Here is a 16,857-nt window from a genome sequence, read left to right as displayed (position 1 = left end):
TTATTTGAAGCTGGCCCTTGTATCTCCTCTCAACTCTCCTTTCCCCCCAGGCTAAAGAGGCCCAGCTCCCTCAACCGTTCCTCATACTAAGGCTGGGTTTCCAGACCCTTGATCATCTTGGTTGCCCTCCTCTGCACACGTTCCACCTTGTCCATATGCGTGGGTTGATTTGTCCTTCAAGAGCTCCACCTTGCAGACGATAATGTTATGATTTTCCAAGGAGCACGTGAACAGTTACCCAACTGCAGTCTGGGGAGTGCCAGATATTGCACAACTGAAGTGAGGAATATGGGGCAGGAGGTGGTGAAGTGGAGTCATTTGGCGACTCTTCTATCTGCTGTAACACACTGGACTTCTCTTTCTGCTGTCCTGGGTCATGGGGGGGGGGGGAGAGAATGGGTCTGAGTCAGCACAGCACAGAGATAGAGAGTCCTTTGCTCCACTTCCTGTGGGGCTGAATGACTAATGTTTGTCTTTAGATGAATGGAACCTTTCAAAATCTGTAATGCCAGAAAGGATTAGCAATATACCCTCAGCCATAAAAGAGATGTGAAGCGTGTGGCATTCATAACCGAGTCCTCCCACTCTGGGGTGAGGCACGATGAGTCATTTGAAAATTTAAAGCCAGAGTATCTTTTTTTTCTTGGCCAGAATTAGGGTGACACCATTATCTCCACTGTTCTGTTCTTCCCAGATAATAATAAAAAAAAATGGTTTGGGTTTTTTTAACATTAATTATGGATCTCTAGGGTATGGGGAGCATATAGCTAAACATCCAGTCAGGCCTAGAATTACTGCAAACTTGGTATCTAAAACACTAGCATTCCAGAATTCAATCTCAGAGACTCCAAAGATGACCATACGTTGTCCCGAAACCTCTCTGACAAAGAGCTTGAACAAAAAGGAATGTTGTTCAAATATGCTTTTATTTCCCCTCCAAATAATTTTTATTGGCTTTAATGTAAATACAAGAACAACATATAACCACAGTAACTTGTCCATTAAGTTTAATATGCACTAGACAAGCAAGGTGTTTATACATTATCAATTCAAGTATCCTCTCCGAAGAGATTCCTGTGTTGTGGGTGGAATAAAAGCATCTCCTGTCTCATTTATAAAGGAAAAGAATGAAAGCCAAGTCTTGCCAAAAAGGTCTATTCTTGAAGTGCCTTTAAATTACCCTTCTGTGGTGAGTAAGGCATCCTGACAGAGCTATATTCCAAATATTATTTACCCAGATTTCAATGGGGATTTCTGTAGGTTGTTTTTTTTTAATAAAAAAAGTATTTATACTTTTCAAGTTTATACATTTCACTAATTTTATACACTTCATTAATTTTACAATCATTTTGACATTTAAAAAATTGCCTTCCTTCCCCCCTCTTTCTGTGGTTCCTTGAATTTATTTTTAATATCTTCTGCATATCCAAATTAACCTATTTTGCTCATTTATTCATTTTCTTTAAATATATACTCTCATAAAACTGCAGGTTGTTTCCAGTATTGGGCGATTGTTAATCGGGCAGCAGATAATAATAAAAATACTAAATCTCTGCATTTAAGGTTTATGAAAAGGGGATCTCACTGCATACAAAATCAATTTGGGAAATTTACTTAGTATGTTATAAGGGAATGTGTGCATCACCCCTGATCACTGGTCCTGTTAGCTAGGGATGATGGGAGTTTGTAGTCCCAAAACACCTGGAGACCCAACCTGCCCTGGTGCTAGAGGGACAGACTGAGCACCTTTCTGTTTTTTCTCCAACCCACCAGACTCTCGATTTCTTTCCCCACTGTCTCCTCTACCTCATATGACCCTGCCTCTTCCCAGATGATGATGATAATAATAATAATATAATAATAACAATACTTTATTATTTATACCCCGCCCACTCTCGGAGGCTCCCAACAGCATATTAAAAAGAATAAAACATCAAACATTAAAAACTTCCCAATACAGAAGAATGAGGAAATCCCAACAAAAGAACAATGGCAAGAAAAATTGATGAGCTATGCAGAGTTGGCTAAATTGACATACAAACTGCGGGCTAAGGACAACTGTGACTTTAAGGAAGAATGGGAACTTTTTACAAATTATTTAAAGAGACAACAAAATGAATTGGGACTCCTTGGCAGGTTTTGAATAAACATACACAAATTGATTGGTTGAGAACATGATAGCTAGATAAGGCAAGGATAAGTATAATTTTATAACATGCAGAGAATAATATGTGGAGAGAAATCAGAGAGGGGAGCTGAGGGAAGTCCCTGGTTGGGGGGGGGGAGGGATGGAAGAGGGGGGGAAGGGGAAAAATAATGTATGTGATTACAGTATATGGTTTGTTATGTTGAAATTGCTTAATAAAAATATTTTTTTTAAAAAAACCACAAACTTCCCAATACAGGGCTGCCTTCAGTTGTTTATTTCCTTGACATCTGATGGGAGGGTGTTCCACAGGGTGGGTGCCACTACCAAAAAGGCCCTCTGCCTGATTCCCTGTAGCTTCACTTCTCGCAGGGAGGGAACCACCAGAAGACCCTCGGAGCTGGACCTCAGTGTGTGGGCAGAGTGATGGCGGTGGAGATGCTCCTTCAGGTATACAGAGAACCCAAAGCAGCATGTTCACTGCCCTGCTCTCAGAGGTTACCAACAAGATTGAGGTTGTTCAACAAGACAGCTCAGTTGATAGAGCATGAGACTCTTAATCTTAGGATCATGGGTTCTAGCCCCACGCTGGGCAAAAAGATTCTGGCATTACAGGGGGTTGGAATAGATGACCCTCGTGGTCCCTTCCAGCTCAATGATTCTAGTCTCCTCTCCCAGGACTTCCGGAGGCTTTCTCTCTCACCTGGAACCGGTTTGATGCCCTCCAGCCTCCAGATGTTTCCTGGGGCGGGGCGGGCGGGGCAACCCTCGCTTGGCGCGGCTGTGATGCATCTGGATGTTGGCACCGAAGGGGCGGGCGCAAGGAAGGAGTGGCGGGGCGGCTCCTTGACCCAAAGGAGAGAGATTTTAAAGACGGGGGTCGAAGAGGCAGCAGAGGCGGCAAATCAGGACGTCGGACGGAGTGGGAGACCTTTAAACCGTTTTAAGAATCGCCCAGAAATCTGTACTGATTCTCGTACCGTCTGTGAAAGAGAGAGGCGAGAGTAGACGTCGGGGTGGAAGCGAGGAGGATCAGGGGAAATCCGACGAAGGAACCGAGGGGAACAGAAAAAAGACGAAAGAGAGAGAGAGAAGGAAGGAAGGAAGGAAGGAAGGAAGGAAGGAAGGAAGGAAGGAAGGAAGGAGAAAAAGGTAATTTCTAGCCATTTTTTTTAAAAGTAGTAAAGAGCAAATAGATAAAAAAGGGAGAATTGAAAAATAGAAAAGTCAGAAGAGGAGGACGAGGCTGGCAGTGTCCTGCACACAGTAGAAGAAAATAACTTTAAAACAGGAAAGTAAGGAGAGAGAAAGATAAATAAATACATTTTCCAGGGCTGTGTAGGAAAGGTCTGAGGACCCCCATGGCGGCCCCGACGGGAGTGGAGCACTTTGCCGAGGACCTGATCTGCTCCATCTGCCTGGAGCTCTTCCGGGACCCCGTGATGCTGGAATGCGGGCACAACTATTGCCAGCCTTGCATCGCCCGCTACTGGGCCGAGGTGCCCGGCGGAGGCGGCGGAGGCAGCAGCAGCAGCAGCAGCAGCAGCAGCGACGGGGAGGACGCGCCTCTGCCCACGTGCCCGGAGTGCCGCCGGGAGATCCCAGGGGGGAAATTCACGGCCAACCGCGTCCTGGGCCAGCTGGCGCGGAAGACCCTGGAGACTCTGTCCGCCCGGGCGAGCGACGAAGACGCCGAGCCCGACGGGCTGCTGGACGACGAAGTGCAGGGAGAGCTGCTCTTCTGCGTCGACGACGGCTGCCTGGCGAGGGCGCTGCAGCCGGATCACTGGGGGCACCAGTGCATCCCTTTGGACGGGGCTGTGGAGCGCTACAAGGTCGGTAGGCGGCGCTCAAGCATCCTATAGTGCTAGATCGTAGAATCCTAGAGTTGGGTTCCAAGGGTCATCTAGTCCAACCCCCTGAAATGCAGGAATCTCAGATAAAGCATCCAGGGCGGATCAGACTTCCCCCATCCTAGTGCCCTCCAGCTGCCTTTGAATACTCAAATGTGGAAGAACTGTGGACAGGGTTCAGTTACTGAGCCTGAAAACAAACCGCTAGCTTCCAAACCCCCAGCCTAGGCTTTTATTTAACTGTGAGTCTTTGGGAGATTTTGGGGTTTAAAGGGGGGGGGGGAAATGGGCTAGATCTGGCACTCCTCTGCTTTTAGGCAATGACGCCTATTACTTAACTGGCTTCCAAAAAAGTGGCAATACAGCAGGGCTAAACTGGGTGGCTGTGGTGCTTCTGTTTATTCCACTGAGCGGGACCTGGGATTTCTGCTCCAAACTTCTACCCTGTTGCGCAACCGTCTGTTGTTGCTGGCTGCAGTAGCCCGTTGCGCCACTAGGGGGTGCCATGCCACTTTGCAACTTGCACTGCTTAGGACCGTCCAGTTTTCAGCGTCAGTCAATGCAACCAGAATTCTGCTTCGCTGGACGTTATAGCTTAATTTTTGCAGCTCAACAAAGCACGTTCTCCAGATGTTACTTAGCTGGCCCCTGCTTGTAGAAACAGTCGAGCATTTTACATCAAATCCCGTTTTCTCATAATGTTTGCAACTGGACGCGATTGTTACCTGGCACATTCAGAATCGTAATGTAGTAAAGCCCTCTTCAGACTGCCCTATTTCAGAATGCATGTTTAGATTCCTTCCTATGAAATACAAACCAAAACCCAAGAAGCATATTATTATTAAATATGTATACCACCCTTCGTCCGTAGATCTCAGGGTGGTACACAATGTAGATAGGAAACAGCTGGCCTTCAGGTGTCTTATATATTAGCTTAATATGTGTGGGGAGTTTAAAAGAAAGAAAGAATAAGCTTCACGAAGCTTTTAAGGAATGAGTTCCTTACCGTATGGTCTGATGTGTTGCAATCTCCATGGGGCTGTTCCACATGATTAATCTGAATGTGCAATTTATTCTGGGATACCTGTGGGTCTCAGAGTGGAAGAATGGCTCACACCTCACCTGACCATTACTCATTTTTGAGAAAAAAAGGATGCCTGATACTTGAGCCTTGAGCTCAATTTCGCAACTCTACGCAAACAGTCTTTCCTAGATGTGATTCAGAGTTGCACATGATCTTCTCAAAGCTGCTTTAGCTGTATGTTTCCAAACATCTCCCCTAGCTGCGATGCCCTAGAGTCGGCTGCAATTCACCAAGTGGATCCCTTTAGTTTCAGGTCGGCAGGGCCTCTCAGGTACCTCGCCTCTCTTTGGACTGCTTCCCTGACTTTCTTCTTCTTCTTCGTCTTCTTTTTTTTGAAGTTTTTATTGTTAAAATGATTCAGCATTAATACACACATATTGTGAATATACAAACATACAAACATACATTTCATACAATCCTTAAAAATGTTCAAACATACCTACACTCAATCCCACAGATAATTCCTTTTCCCTTCACCATCCTCCACCCTTCACCCCACCTTTGTGTTAGACTTCCAATCTACTCAATTGCAATTTCTTTCCACTTCTATTACTTTCTTTCACACACCTTTAACCTAATTTCATGCTTCTTTTTCTATTACACATTGTTATCCATCTTATTTGGTATTCCAGTATTTAAAACGGAACTTGTTTATTCTAATAGGAGTTCTGATTTTTCAATATGGTTTTGCAAGTAACCTTTAAACACCTTCCAATTTCTCCCATTGTTTTGGATATATTGTAGTACTCCCTGACTTTCTTGGTTGGTGAGCTGGTTTGCATTAACTCTGAGCCCTGGCACCTCTGGGTGTGCATTGCCTTCTTGCTCAAGCTGTTGCAAGCGTTGATCACTTGTAGAGCCATGAAAATCAGGCGAGACATCGCTACGTGCTGGGCAGTTGTAACTCAGGTCGATAGCTTCGTTAAATATGCAGTTTAATAAATACAGGCTTCACTCAAAAAATGGCAGCGTCTGGTGTAAAGGAGCATGCTAAATTTGGAAAGGGGGTGGGAAAAGAAAGGATTGCAGGAAATTTATTTTGAAGAGGGTGTCGTTCATGTTGCTGGAACCACTTCTAATTTAATGTTGCCATACACGTCTGGAATCTCTCGGACAAAGACTTCATAAGCAGCATCCGGGTGGAAATCGCTGAATTGTCAGGGAAAATCTGGATGTATGGTAGCCCTTGTCGGCAGTGTAGATTTTGGCGAATTGCATTAAAATTAGAGCTCAAAACATTGGCCAAAAACAAAACAAACAAACAAAAATATTTCACTTTTTGAAATATTGCCAGGTAGAAAGTCATGCCCTATTAATAACAACAAACTGGGTGTGTTTCTTTGAGAGGTGGAGCCCAGCATAAAGTTTATGTCTCCTCTAATGGCAGGTAAAGTGGGTTAATGTTGCCTTTTGGTTTTCCAGAAACTCCCCCCCCCCCAATTCCAAGCAAGCAAAAAATAAAACAAAACCCCCTAACCAGGCTATTGATCGCTGTGGCTAGTTGGCAACCCTACATGAGCAGCAGTTGCCAATGTGTTCACATTGCCCTTTTGTGTTCATTCTTTGCCATGTCTGTTTCCATGCAGGAGGTCCTAACAGCTGCTCAGGTGGTGCTGGAATCCAGAGCCCAGGCGGCGAAATCGCTGCAAGAGCAAAGTGCCCAGAAATTTCCGGAAATCTCTGTGAGTCCAAGCCCCTTTGATGCTTCCGCCCTTGTTTCATGGAGCCAAGCTGCATATTACTTTCAGCACATACGCTTTTGCTTTTTAATGTGCATTTAATGCTTGGTTTGAAGTGTAAGAAAACAGCAGAATCTATTAAGAAACATGTCCGAGAGGATGACATTAGATAAGATGGAACCTTAAAGTGCAATCGCATGTAATTTGGGTTATAAACATGATGTGAGGTGAGCGGGAAGTCACTAGTTTTGTTAAATTGGAATAGAATTGTTGAGTAACAATTTTCTATATGGAAAAAAAGAATAAAATATTCTTCTGGAGCATCTCCACCCCATCATTCAGCCCGGACACTGAGGTCCAGCACTGAGGGCCTTCTGGCAGTTCCCTCACTGCAAGAAGTGAGGCTCCAGGGAACCAGGCAGAGGGCCTTCTCAGTAGTGGCGCCCGCCCTGTGGAATGCCCTCCCATCAGATGACAAAGAAATAAGCAACTATATTGACTTTTAGAAGAATCTGAAGGCAGCCCTGTTTAGGGAAGTTTTTAATGACTGATGTTTTATTGTGTTTTTGAAATTCTGTTGGGAGCCGCCCAGAGTGGCTGGGGAGGCCTGGCCAGATGAGTGGGGTATGATAATGATAATGATAATGATAATAAATGTATTATTTATACCCCACCCATCTGGCTGAGTTTCCCCAGCCACTCTAGGCGGCTTCCAATCGAGGGTTAAAAACAATACAGCATTAAATGTTAAAAACCTCCTTAAACAGGGCTGCCTTCAGATGTCTTTTAAAGATAAGATAGCTGCTTATTTCCTTCACATCTGAAGGGAGGGCGTTCCACAGGGCGGGCGCCACTACCGAGAAGGCCCTCTGTCTGGTTCCCTGTAACCTCACTTCTTGCAATGAGGGAACTGCCAGAAGGCCCTCGGCGCTGGATCTCAGTATAAGTAATAAATTATTATTATTATTATTATTATTATTATTATTATTATTATTAAAAAATGCATGTAATGTTGCTGCTACTTCTAAATGAAGGAAAAAACAGCCAGTTCAGTCTAGGAGGGTAACACTTGGCTGCTGGCTTCCTCCCACAAACAGTCCCTTTTCGCACACTGGGGCAACCAGAATAGAGCCGGTGTCCATCGCTCACACATCCTCCTTTCCCCACCGTTGCTGTTCCTTCTCAAGGCCCAGCGCCTCCGCCTGGAGCAGCACCTCTCGGCCCAGTTCACTGAGCTCCACCAGTGGCTCCAGGAGAAGGAGGCAGCGATGAGGAGGGAGATCCGGCGCGAGGAAGAGCTCCTCCTCAGTGAGCTGGAAAGGAACCAGCGCAACGGGCAGGAGCAAGTCCGTGCGGCTGAGGAACAAGTGGCCAAGATCCAGGCACGGCTGGAGGAGCAGCTGGACCCCGAAGCCTTCCTGAAGGTCAGTGTGTCTCTGAAGAAATCTAGGGGGAGGGCATCATTTCTGGATTGCAGGCAGGTATGGTCTCCCAGAAGGGATGCCGGTGGCGCTGTGGGTTAAACCACAGAGCCTAGGACTTGCCGACCAGAAGGTCGCCGGTTCAAATCCCCACGACGGGGTGAGCTCCCACTGCTCTGTCCCTGCTCCTGCCAACCTAGCAGTTCGAAAGCACATCAGAGTGCAAGTAGATAAATAGGTACTGCTCCGGCGGAAAGGTAAACGGCGTTTCCATGTGCTGCTCTGGTTTGCCAGAAGCGGCTTAGTCATCCTGGCCACATGACCCGTCCGCGGACAAACACCGGCTCCCTCGGCCAATAAAGCGAGATGAGCACCGCAACCCCAGAGTCGGTCACGACTGGGCCTAATGGTCAGGGGTCCCTTTACCTTTTTATGGTCTCCCAGAGGTACTCGAGATCCTGCACAAATCATGTAAACGAAATATGCTTGTGTCCGTTTGCTTTTTATGATCGAGTAGGAGGTATGACAAATCTGTACCTGTGTAGAAAGGGGACGTAGGGGGACTGCCACCTGCAAAGGATGCGTATTAAGAGGTGGAAAGTGGAGCCCATGAAATCTGCCCATTAGGTGCGCTGAGTTCCAACCAGCATTGTGGGTGCCTGGCACGTGTGTGTGATGTCACATGCGTGTGTGATGTCATATGGTGGCGCTGAAGCAGAAGGGCCCGATGGAGCCCCCTGTCACAGCGGAAGGGCCCGACTGAATGACCTGCCACCACACCTTCTCGGTAGTTGTGCCCACCCTGTGGAACGCCCTCCCATCAGATGTCAAGGGATTAAACAACTATTTGGCTTTTAGAAGACATCCGAAGACAGCCCTCCTTAGGGAAGCTTTGAATGTTTGAAGTTTTATTGCTTTGTTGTTGATATTATTATTAATATTCTATTGGGAGCTGCCCAGAGTGGCTGGGGAAACCCAGCCAGATTGGCAGGGAATGAATAAATTAAATTAAATATTAAATTAAATATTAAATTAAATTAATAAATATCAGTTGCACAGCCAGGCACCCATAGTAAAAAACTTGTGCGTGCCTCGGCACCCATGATCACCCAGAGATGGTGACTATGCTGCCAGCGATGCGAAGTTTGGAAGAACTGCAAACCCTTTTAGAGAGGGTGGGATTAATTATTATTAGTTATTAAATTTATACATCACCCTTCACCTTGGGGCGTTTCACAAGATAGAAATTCAGGATAAAAGCACAAATTAAAAACTTAAAACAACCCCCCCCCCCATTTTAAAGGCTGTAGAATATTAATCAGCTGAAGGCCTTTGTGAAGAGGAACGTTTTTGCCTGGTGCCTAAAGACGTATAACGAAGGCACCAGATGAACCTACCAGAGTTAAAGTTCCATAACAAGCTGTAAACCACCAGAGCACTGGGTTGCTGAAAAGAAAGAGGGGTTCAGTTGAAGTAAATTTTTAAAGCTTTGAATGTGGGGGAAGAAAACCCCCATGGAATAAACCAGCTCCGCCACTGAAGCCAGCAAGAGGGTTTCCATTGCTGAGCAAGCCCTAGGCTACAGAAAGTCACCACGACTGCCTCAATTTATATAATCCGGCTGCAACACACATATCCAGTCATCATTTTGGATGAGGTCATGAGAAGCCTCATGTGACAGGCAATTGCGTTGCTAGCTTCTGTTAGACCAAGGGTGGATCACCTTTTTCAGATCAAGGACTGCATTTCCTTCTGGTGGGCGTGGCCAGGGGCAAAAGTGGGTGGAGCAACAAATATGAATCTTTGCCTTTGTACAGCTGGTTTCACACCCCAAAAAAGCTTGGAGAGCTACTTTTGGCCCCTTGCCCCTGAGGCCTGAGGTTCCCCCAGTGGCGTAGCGTGGGTTGTCAGCACCCGGGGCAAGGCAAGTAATTTGCGCCCCCTAACGCATGGATTTGCACCCCCTAACCCATGGATTTGCGCCCCCTAACCCTAACCCCCAGATGTTGTGCCCGGTGCGGCCGGCCCCCCCTGCACCCCCCACGCTACGCCACTGGGTTCCCCACCCTTCTTTAGACCTTGGCTGGGATATTACAACCAGTTTTGCGATGGCTTGGGGCCCAAGATGGCCTCTCTCAATATGGACTGGTCCATTTTCTGTGACCGTCATGGGGGCCCCAGCCCATGGTCCTGTCAAGAGGTATGGCCCGTGGGATGGTGTCACGAGGCAGGGTCTGTTTGGTGGTGGCTGTCCCGCTCATGGAACTCCCAGCCCTGGGGAAAGTTGGCTGTCCTCGTCGTTGACAACTGTTAAGTGTCACTTGAAGATGCATTTAGTCATTCATTCAAACCTTTGGTACATAGACGCCGTGAGGAGTCCATTAGCTTAAGTATTACCGTATTTACGGTGCCTGTAGCACCACACTTTTGAGTTTTGATATAGGTTTTAGCTACTATTTTAGCAATGGGTGTTATCGTGATTTTCATTTGTGATGGCTGCATGACACTCTGGGCTCCTGTGGGAGGAAGCAGTGGCATAGTGTGGGGGGTGCAGGGGGGGGGCCAGCCACACTGGGCGCAAATTTTTTTTTTGGGGGGGTGCTCGCACTTGCAGCTCTCTGCCCCTACCTGGCTCACTCACTCTCTCTCACTGCAGTGCTGGCTGTGTGAATCTGATCCGAGCTGCCGGGTCGCCGCCCACTGTGAAGGGGGAGGGTGCTAGGCGTGCGTTGCGTTGCGGAGCGGAGAGAGAGCGAGGGAGGGACTATCTGGGGGAGGGACAGTGCAGCGGCCACCCAGCGCAGCGCTGAGGCGGGAGAGAACCACACCTGACCAGCCCAGGCAGCAGCAAGAAGAAGCTGGCAGCGGCGGCAGGTTAGGGGTTAGGGGCGCAAATTACTTGCCTTGCCCCGGGTGCTGACAACCCACGCTACGCCGCTGGGAGGAAGGTAGGAAACCCATAAGGGTGATGGAAAATGATTTAAGATGTCCTGTTTTAAGCAGCTTCTGTGATATCCACGAAACTATATTCTAAATGGTCATTTCCCTTTTCCCTTTTCTTTTTTGCAGGACATCAAAGCCTTCACAGAAAAGTGAGTAGACCGTATGACTGAACCTCCAGCTTTTGTTCTTAACCCTCTCAGCAAACATGCATTTACATGACTTCATCTGGGGATGCAACTGGAGCTGTACCAGCAATATTGTTAGAGGGTGGGACAGGGTCTTTTGTGGCTCCTGGATCTTCTGCCTCTCCTCATCACTTTTTAAAACGATTTTAAAAAAACCTCTGCTCCTCGATTTCTCTGTCTGCTCTTTGTTTTCCTCTCATGATCTGTGATCCACAACTAGAACTCATTCCCTGCTAGTTCAGGAATATAACACCAGTGCCTTTTGCATCGATTAATCCACAACTACTCCCGTGTTTGAATAATGTAGTATGACTCTTATTTAGGAGCTAAATGAGCATTAGTACAAAGAGCAGCACTTTCAGATCTGGCCACTAGGTGGAGATAAAGAGCAGCTTGTGTGTCACTGATAATGGATTCTACTTTATACGATCTTTCCCCTGTTCTTGCAGATATTGCCCTAGTGATGACAAAGGATCCACACTGCCTGTGGTCGCCCGTGAGTTCAGCCTGGGCCAGTTTAAGGGCCCTATTCAGTACATGGTGTGGAAGGAAATGCTGCCAGCTTTGAGACCTTGTAAGTATCGGAGCGGTGAGGATTTATTGCCACAACAGCTTGTCATAAACTGTTTCTGTGATGCTGTGGCAAAATCTGGCACTTGAGGCCAGAGCTGCTCTGCTATAATAATAATAATAATAATAATAATAATAATAATAATAATAATATAATTTTTTTTTATTTATACCCCGCCCATCTGGCTGGGTTTCCCCAGCCACTCTGGGTGTCTCCCAACCAAATATTAAAAACACAATACAGCATTAAACTTCCCTAAACAGGGCTGCCTTCGGATGTCTTTTAAAAGTAAGATAGTTGCTTATTGCCTTGACATATATTGGGAGGGCGTTCCACAGGGCAGGTGCCACTACCAAGAAGGCCCTCTGGCTGGTTCCCTGTAACCTCCTTCTTGCAGTGAGGGAACTGCCAGAAGGCCCTCGGCGCTGGACCTCAGTGTTTAATTTTTATTTTTTTAAATAATATTTATTGCTTTTAAACCTTACAAACAAGAAGAAAAAGAAAAGGAGAAAAAAGAACAAAAAACAAAAGAAAGAAAAAACAATACAATACAATATATAAACAATACACCACACAACATTAACACAGTGTTTTAGTTCAATTGCTGTTTCATGCAGAGGAGCCAGTGTGGCATAGTAACTAGAGCAGCCCCTCCCCAAACTGGTGCTCCTAGACTTTTTTGACTACAAGTCCCATAAACCCCAGGTAGAATGGTCAAAGGTCAGGGATGATGGGAGATGTAGATCAACACTGTCTGAAAAGCACCAGCTGGGGAAGGTTGGGTTTGGTATTGGATTGGGACCAGGGATGCCCAGCTTCAAATTTATATTTGGCCCCAAAACATACTAAGCAGACTTCAGCCAGGTTCTGTTTCTGAGCATAACCTACCTCACAAGGTTGTGAGGACAAACAACAACAACAATAATAATTTATTATTTATACCCATCTGGCTGGGTTTCCCCAGCTACTCTCAGAGGCTCCCAACAAAAGATTAAAATACAATAATTCATCAAATATTAAAAACTTCCCTAAACAGGGCTACCTTCAGGTGTCTTTTTTGACATCTAATGGGAGGGCGTTCCACAGGGCGGGTGCCACTACCAAATAGGCCCACTGCTTGGTTCCCTGTAACCTCACTTCTCAGTGAGAGAACCACCAGAAGGCCCTCAGTGCTGGACCTCAGTGTCCGGGCTGAACGATGGGGGTGGAGCTGCTCCTTCAGATATACTGGGCTGAGGCTGTTTAGGGCTTTAAAGATCAGCACCAACACTCTGAATTGTGCTTGGAAATGTACTGGGAACCAATGTAGGTCTCAAGACCGGTGTTATGTGGTCTTAGCGGCCACTTCCAGTCACCAGTCTAGCTGCCACATTCTGGATTAGTTGTAGTTTCTGGGTCACCTTCAAAGGTAGCCCCACGTAGAGTGCATTGCAGTAGTCCAAGTGAGAGATAACTAGAGCATGCACCACTCTGGCGAGACATTCGGTGGGTAGGTAGGGTCTCAGCCTGCGTACCAGATGGAGCTGGTAAACAGCTGCCCTGGACACAGAATTAACCTGCGCCTCCATGGACAGCTGTGAGTCCAAAATGACTTCCAGGCTGCGCACCTGGTCCTTCAGGGGCACAGTTACCCCGTTCAGGACCAGGGAGTCCTCCACACCAGCCCACCACCCCCTGTCCCCCAAGAACAGTACTTCTGTCTTGTCAGGATTCAACCACAATCTGTTAGCTGTCATCCATCCAAAAATGTGTGTCTGTTTGTGGAATCTTGCATCTCTTTTGACCCCTGCCCCATCTCAAGCAAACTGTGATAGCTGAGCTGGTAGAGCATGAGACCCTTAATTTCAGGATCATGGGTTTGAGCCCCAGAAGATTCCTGCATTGCAGGGGGCTGGACTAGATGATCCTTGGGGTCCCTTCCAATTTTTCAGTTTTATGATTCTATGAAGTGCCATGCCTGCTCTTGTACCGAGTGCCAGCTGATCAAAGACCTCCAGTTAACACTGGTTTAGGGTGGACATTAGAGAAGAGCAGGGCTTTATCTGAGGAGATAAAGAAATAAAGAACTACACAACTTTTAGAAGATATCTGAAGGCAGCCCTTTAAACTTTTTTAAAAAAGTTTGACATTTTAAAATGTTTTATATGTGTCAGAAGCCACCCAGAGTGTCTGGGGCAACTCAGCCTGATGGGCAGGGTAATAATAATAATAATAATAATAATAATAATAATAATAATAATGCCTTTAACCCAGGCTTCCTCAACCTTGGCCCTCCAGATGTTTTTGGCCTACAACTCCCATGATCCCTAGATAGCGGGACCAGTGGTCAGGGATGATGGGAATTGTAGTCTCAAAACATCTGGAGGGCCGAGGTTGAGGAAGCCCAGTTTAGCCACTATGTGGCAGGCAGAAATTTAACAGGTTATGCCTTTTCAAGACTGGGACTATAATTACAGGAAAAGTTTCTCCTGTTGACTTTGTGGCTAGATCTACACAGCTATAAAAAAAACGCTGTGAAAACGCTCTGCGAGAAAATATTGTAAAGCTCACAATTGAAAATATGACTGAGTTGCGATTTTAGCTCTACAGTCCCATCCGGTGTCACAGTGTTATAATGCATTTATAACGCTGCATTTTGACTAATGTAGCTGAGTCCTCTGTTTGTCTTGTTGTGTGTGGCCCTAATTTATCACTGGGCCCTCTACCCTACTTGCCAAAGACTATACAAATTTGTATGTGAAGCAAAGGATATGCAGATCATAGCTGTCAACGTTCCCTTTGTTTGCGGGAAATTCCCTTATTCCAGCGCTGTTTCCCGCTGCTATCCTGGATTGTTAGATATCTCGTAGACTGTCCCCGGGACAGGTGAGGCTGCTGATCCCTTATTTTTGAGGCTGCTGATCCCTTATTTTCAAATCTGAAAGTTGACAGCAATGATGTAGATACATGTCCTCTTTGTGTAAGAAGGGTGGGGGGCCTGATGCACATCCGGTGTGCTGGGCCCAGAAATTCCTTTTGGCACCTCTGAGGTTAAAACTGGACAGCCTGTTTAGTGTAGACGTCTCCTGCATCCAACATTTCTGAATGTAATGTAAGGTGTCGGTAACCATTACGTTGGTCGTATCCCAACAGCTCCCTGTCAAATCACCTTGGATCCTGCCACCAACCACCCCAACCTTGTGCTCTCCAAGGACCTTGATAGCGTTCGTCTGGAAGACAACCCTGAGGACGAGGTCCCTGACGGGCCTGAGAGGTTCAGCAAGTGCGTGTGTGTGCTGGGCTCTCAGGGATTTACCTCAGGACGCCATTACTGGGAAGTAGAGGTGAGGAATAAAACCAGCTGGGACATTGGCGTGGCCAAGGAGTCCGTCAACAGGAAGGAAGCCAAAGTGAAAGTCAAGCCCAGCAATGGATTCTGGGCCATCTGGTTGAGGAACGGTAGTGAATACAAGGCCCTTGAGTCTCCCCCTAAGCTGCTGTCCCTCAAGGCCAAGCCCCAGAAAGTCGGGGTCTACCTGGACTACGAAGCGGGGCAGGTCTCCTTCTACGATGCCGACACCATGCTCCACATCTACACCTTTTCGGACATCTTCTCCGAGCGCCTCTACCCCATGTTCAGCCCTGGAGTCAACAAAGACGGGCTCAACGGCGAAGCCCTTCACCTTCTGTTCCCGCGGGCATAGCAAAGGCCGTATCTGGAAGTCCCATCAAGCCCCACCAGGACTCTGTTTCATTTGCAAACGGTCTTAATTTATGTTGAGTTGCTCGATCAGAGTGGACTTGGACCAGGTGGTGCCTGGCTAGGAAACCACTGGCGCCCCGTGCAAAGTTGCTCTGAGCTTCCCCAGGAAAGAATGAGCACAATTCAAAGTGTTGGTGCTGACCTTTAAAGCCCTAAACGGCCTTGGTCCAGTATACCTGAAGGAGCATCTCCACTTCCATCGTTCTGCCCGGACACTGAGGTCCAGCACCGAGGGCCTTCTGGCGGTTCCCTCACTGTGAGAAGCAAAGTTACAGGGAACCAAGCAGAGGGCCTTATTGGTAGTGGTGCCCACCCTGTGGAAGACCCTCTCTTCAGATGTCAAGGAAATAAGGACTTTTAGAAGACATCTGAAGGCAGCCCTGTTTAGGGAAGTTTTTAATGTTTGATATTTTATTGCATTATTATTATTATTATTATTATTATTATTATTATTATTATTATTCTGTTGGGAGCCACCAAGAGTGGCTGGGGATATCCAGCCAGATGGGCAGGGTATAAATAATAAATATTTATTATTATAAAGATATAATAGGAACTTTCATTGTTCTGGGTGTATCAGAATCTGGGGCACTGCCTTGAAGGAAATATTGTCACAGATAAGGCTAGTGATATAGGACGAGGGAGGGAGGGCAGAAAAGAGACATGAAAGTAAACGATGAAGCTCTGGACAATATAAAACGACAACTGACCTACGCACATGTTTTAGGAACCACACATCCACAATTTTGACTGAAGAGGTAGAGCAGCCAGAAGCTAAACGTTTCAGTTCTGAAATGGGAACCATGGACTGTCAGATTTAGAGACACCAATATCCTCCTACTTTAGCAAAGAGGGGAAAACTTCTACATCAGGCTTCCTCAACCTCGGCCCTCCAGATGTTTTTGGCCTACAACTCCCATGATCCCTAGCTAGCAGGACCAGTGGTCAGGGATGATGGGAACTGTAGTCTCAAAACATCTGGAGGGCCGAGGTTGAGGAAGCCTGTTCTAAATGTACATGCAGGACACATTAAAGCCACATGACCTCAGCCTGGAGAGGGCAGCACCAACATCCCGTAGCTTCAGCGAACGATGCCTTTCTGAACATCTCCAGAAGTGCCACCTTGACAACAGCATCATTTCATTTTTTATTTTAGCAGCAGAGGAAGGCAGAAGTTGAAACATTTTGCCATCAGTATAAAATGTTTCCTGTTAATCACAGTGAGCCCTGTGT

The 16,857-nt window shown here is 46.6% G+C and overlaps 1 protein-coding gene across 1 annotated transcript; it reads left to right on the top strand.

Annotated features, from left to right (window-relative positions):
- The first annotated feature begins 2,932 nt into the window (after nucleotides 1-2,932).
- Nucleotides 2,933-16,839, top strand: LOC310829209 (zinc-binding protein A33-like). Its single transcript, XM_083707446.1, has 6 exons — nucleotides 2,933-3,981; nucleotides 6,670-6,765; nucleotides 7,950-8,186; nucleotides 11,253-11,275; nucleotides 11,761-11,885; nucleotides 15,015-16,839. The coding sequence occupies exons 1-6, from the start codon at nucleotides 3,508-3,510 to the stop codon at nucleotides 15,563-15,565; spliced, it is 1,506 nt and encodes a 501-aa protein (XP_083563572.1). The 5' UTR covers nucleotides 2,933-3,507; the 3' UTR covers nucleotides 15,566-16,839.
- Nucleotides 16,840-16,857: the final 18 nt, after the last annotated feature.

This window comes from Podarcis gaigeae (genome assembly GCF_964106915.1).
Source record: "Podarcis gaigeae genome assembly, chromosome: 13".
Taxonomy (NCBI): Eukaryota; Metazoa; Chordata; class Lepidosauria; order Squamata; family Lacertidae; genus Podarcis; species Podarcis gaigeae.
The sequence above is the reverse complement of the archived record's forward strand: the minus strand, read 5'-3'. Positions and strand labels throughout refer to the sequence as shown.

Bases quoted from the DNA above. Each gene is read 5' to 3' on its own strand.
- LOC310829209 (XM_083707446.1), top strand. From the start codon at position 3,508: ATGGCGGCCCCGACGGGAGTGGAGCACTTTGCCGAGGACCTGATCTGC. The intron at 3,982-6,669 runs GTCGGTAGGCGG...GTTTCCATGCAG, and splicing joins GGGCTGTGGAGCGCTACAAG to GAGGTCCTAACAGCTGCTCA. The intron at 11,276-11,760 runs GTGAGTAGACCG...CTGTTCTTGCAG, and splicing joins ATCAAAGCCTTCACAGAAAA to ATATTGCCCTAGTGATGACA.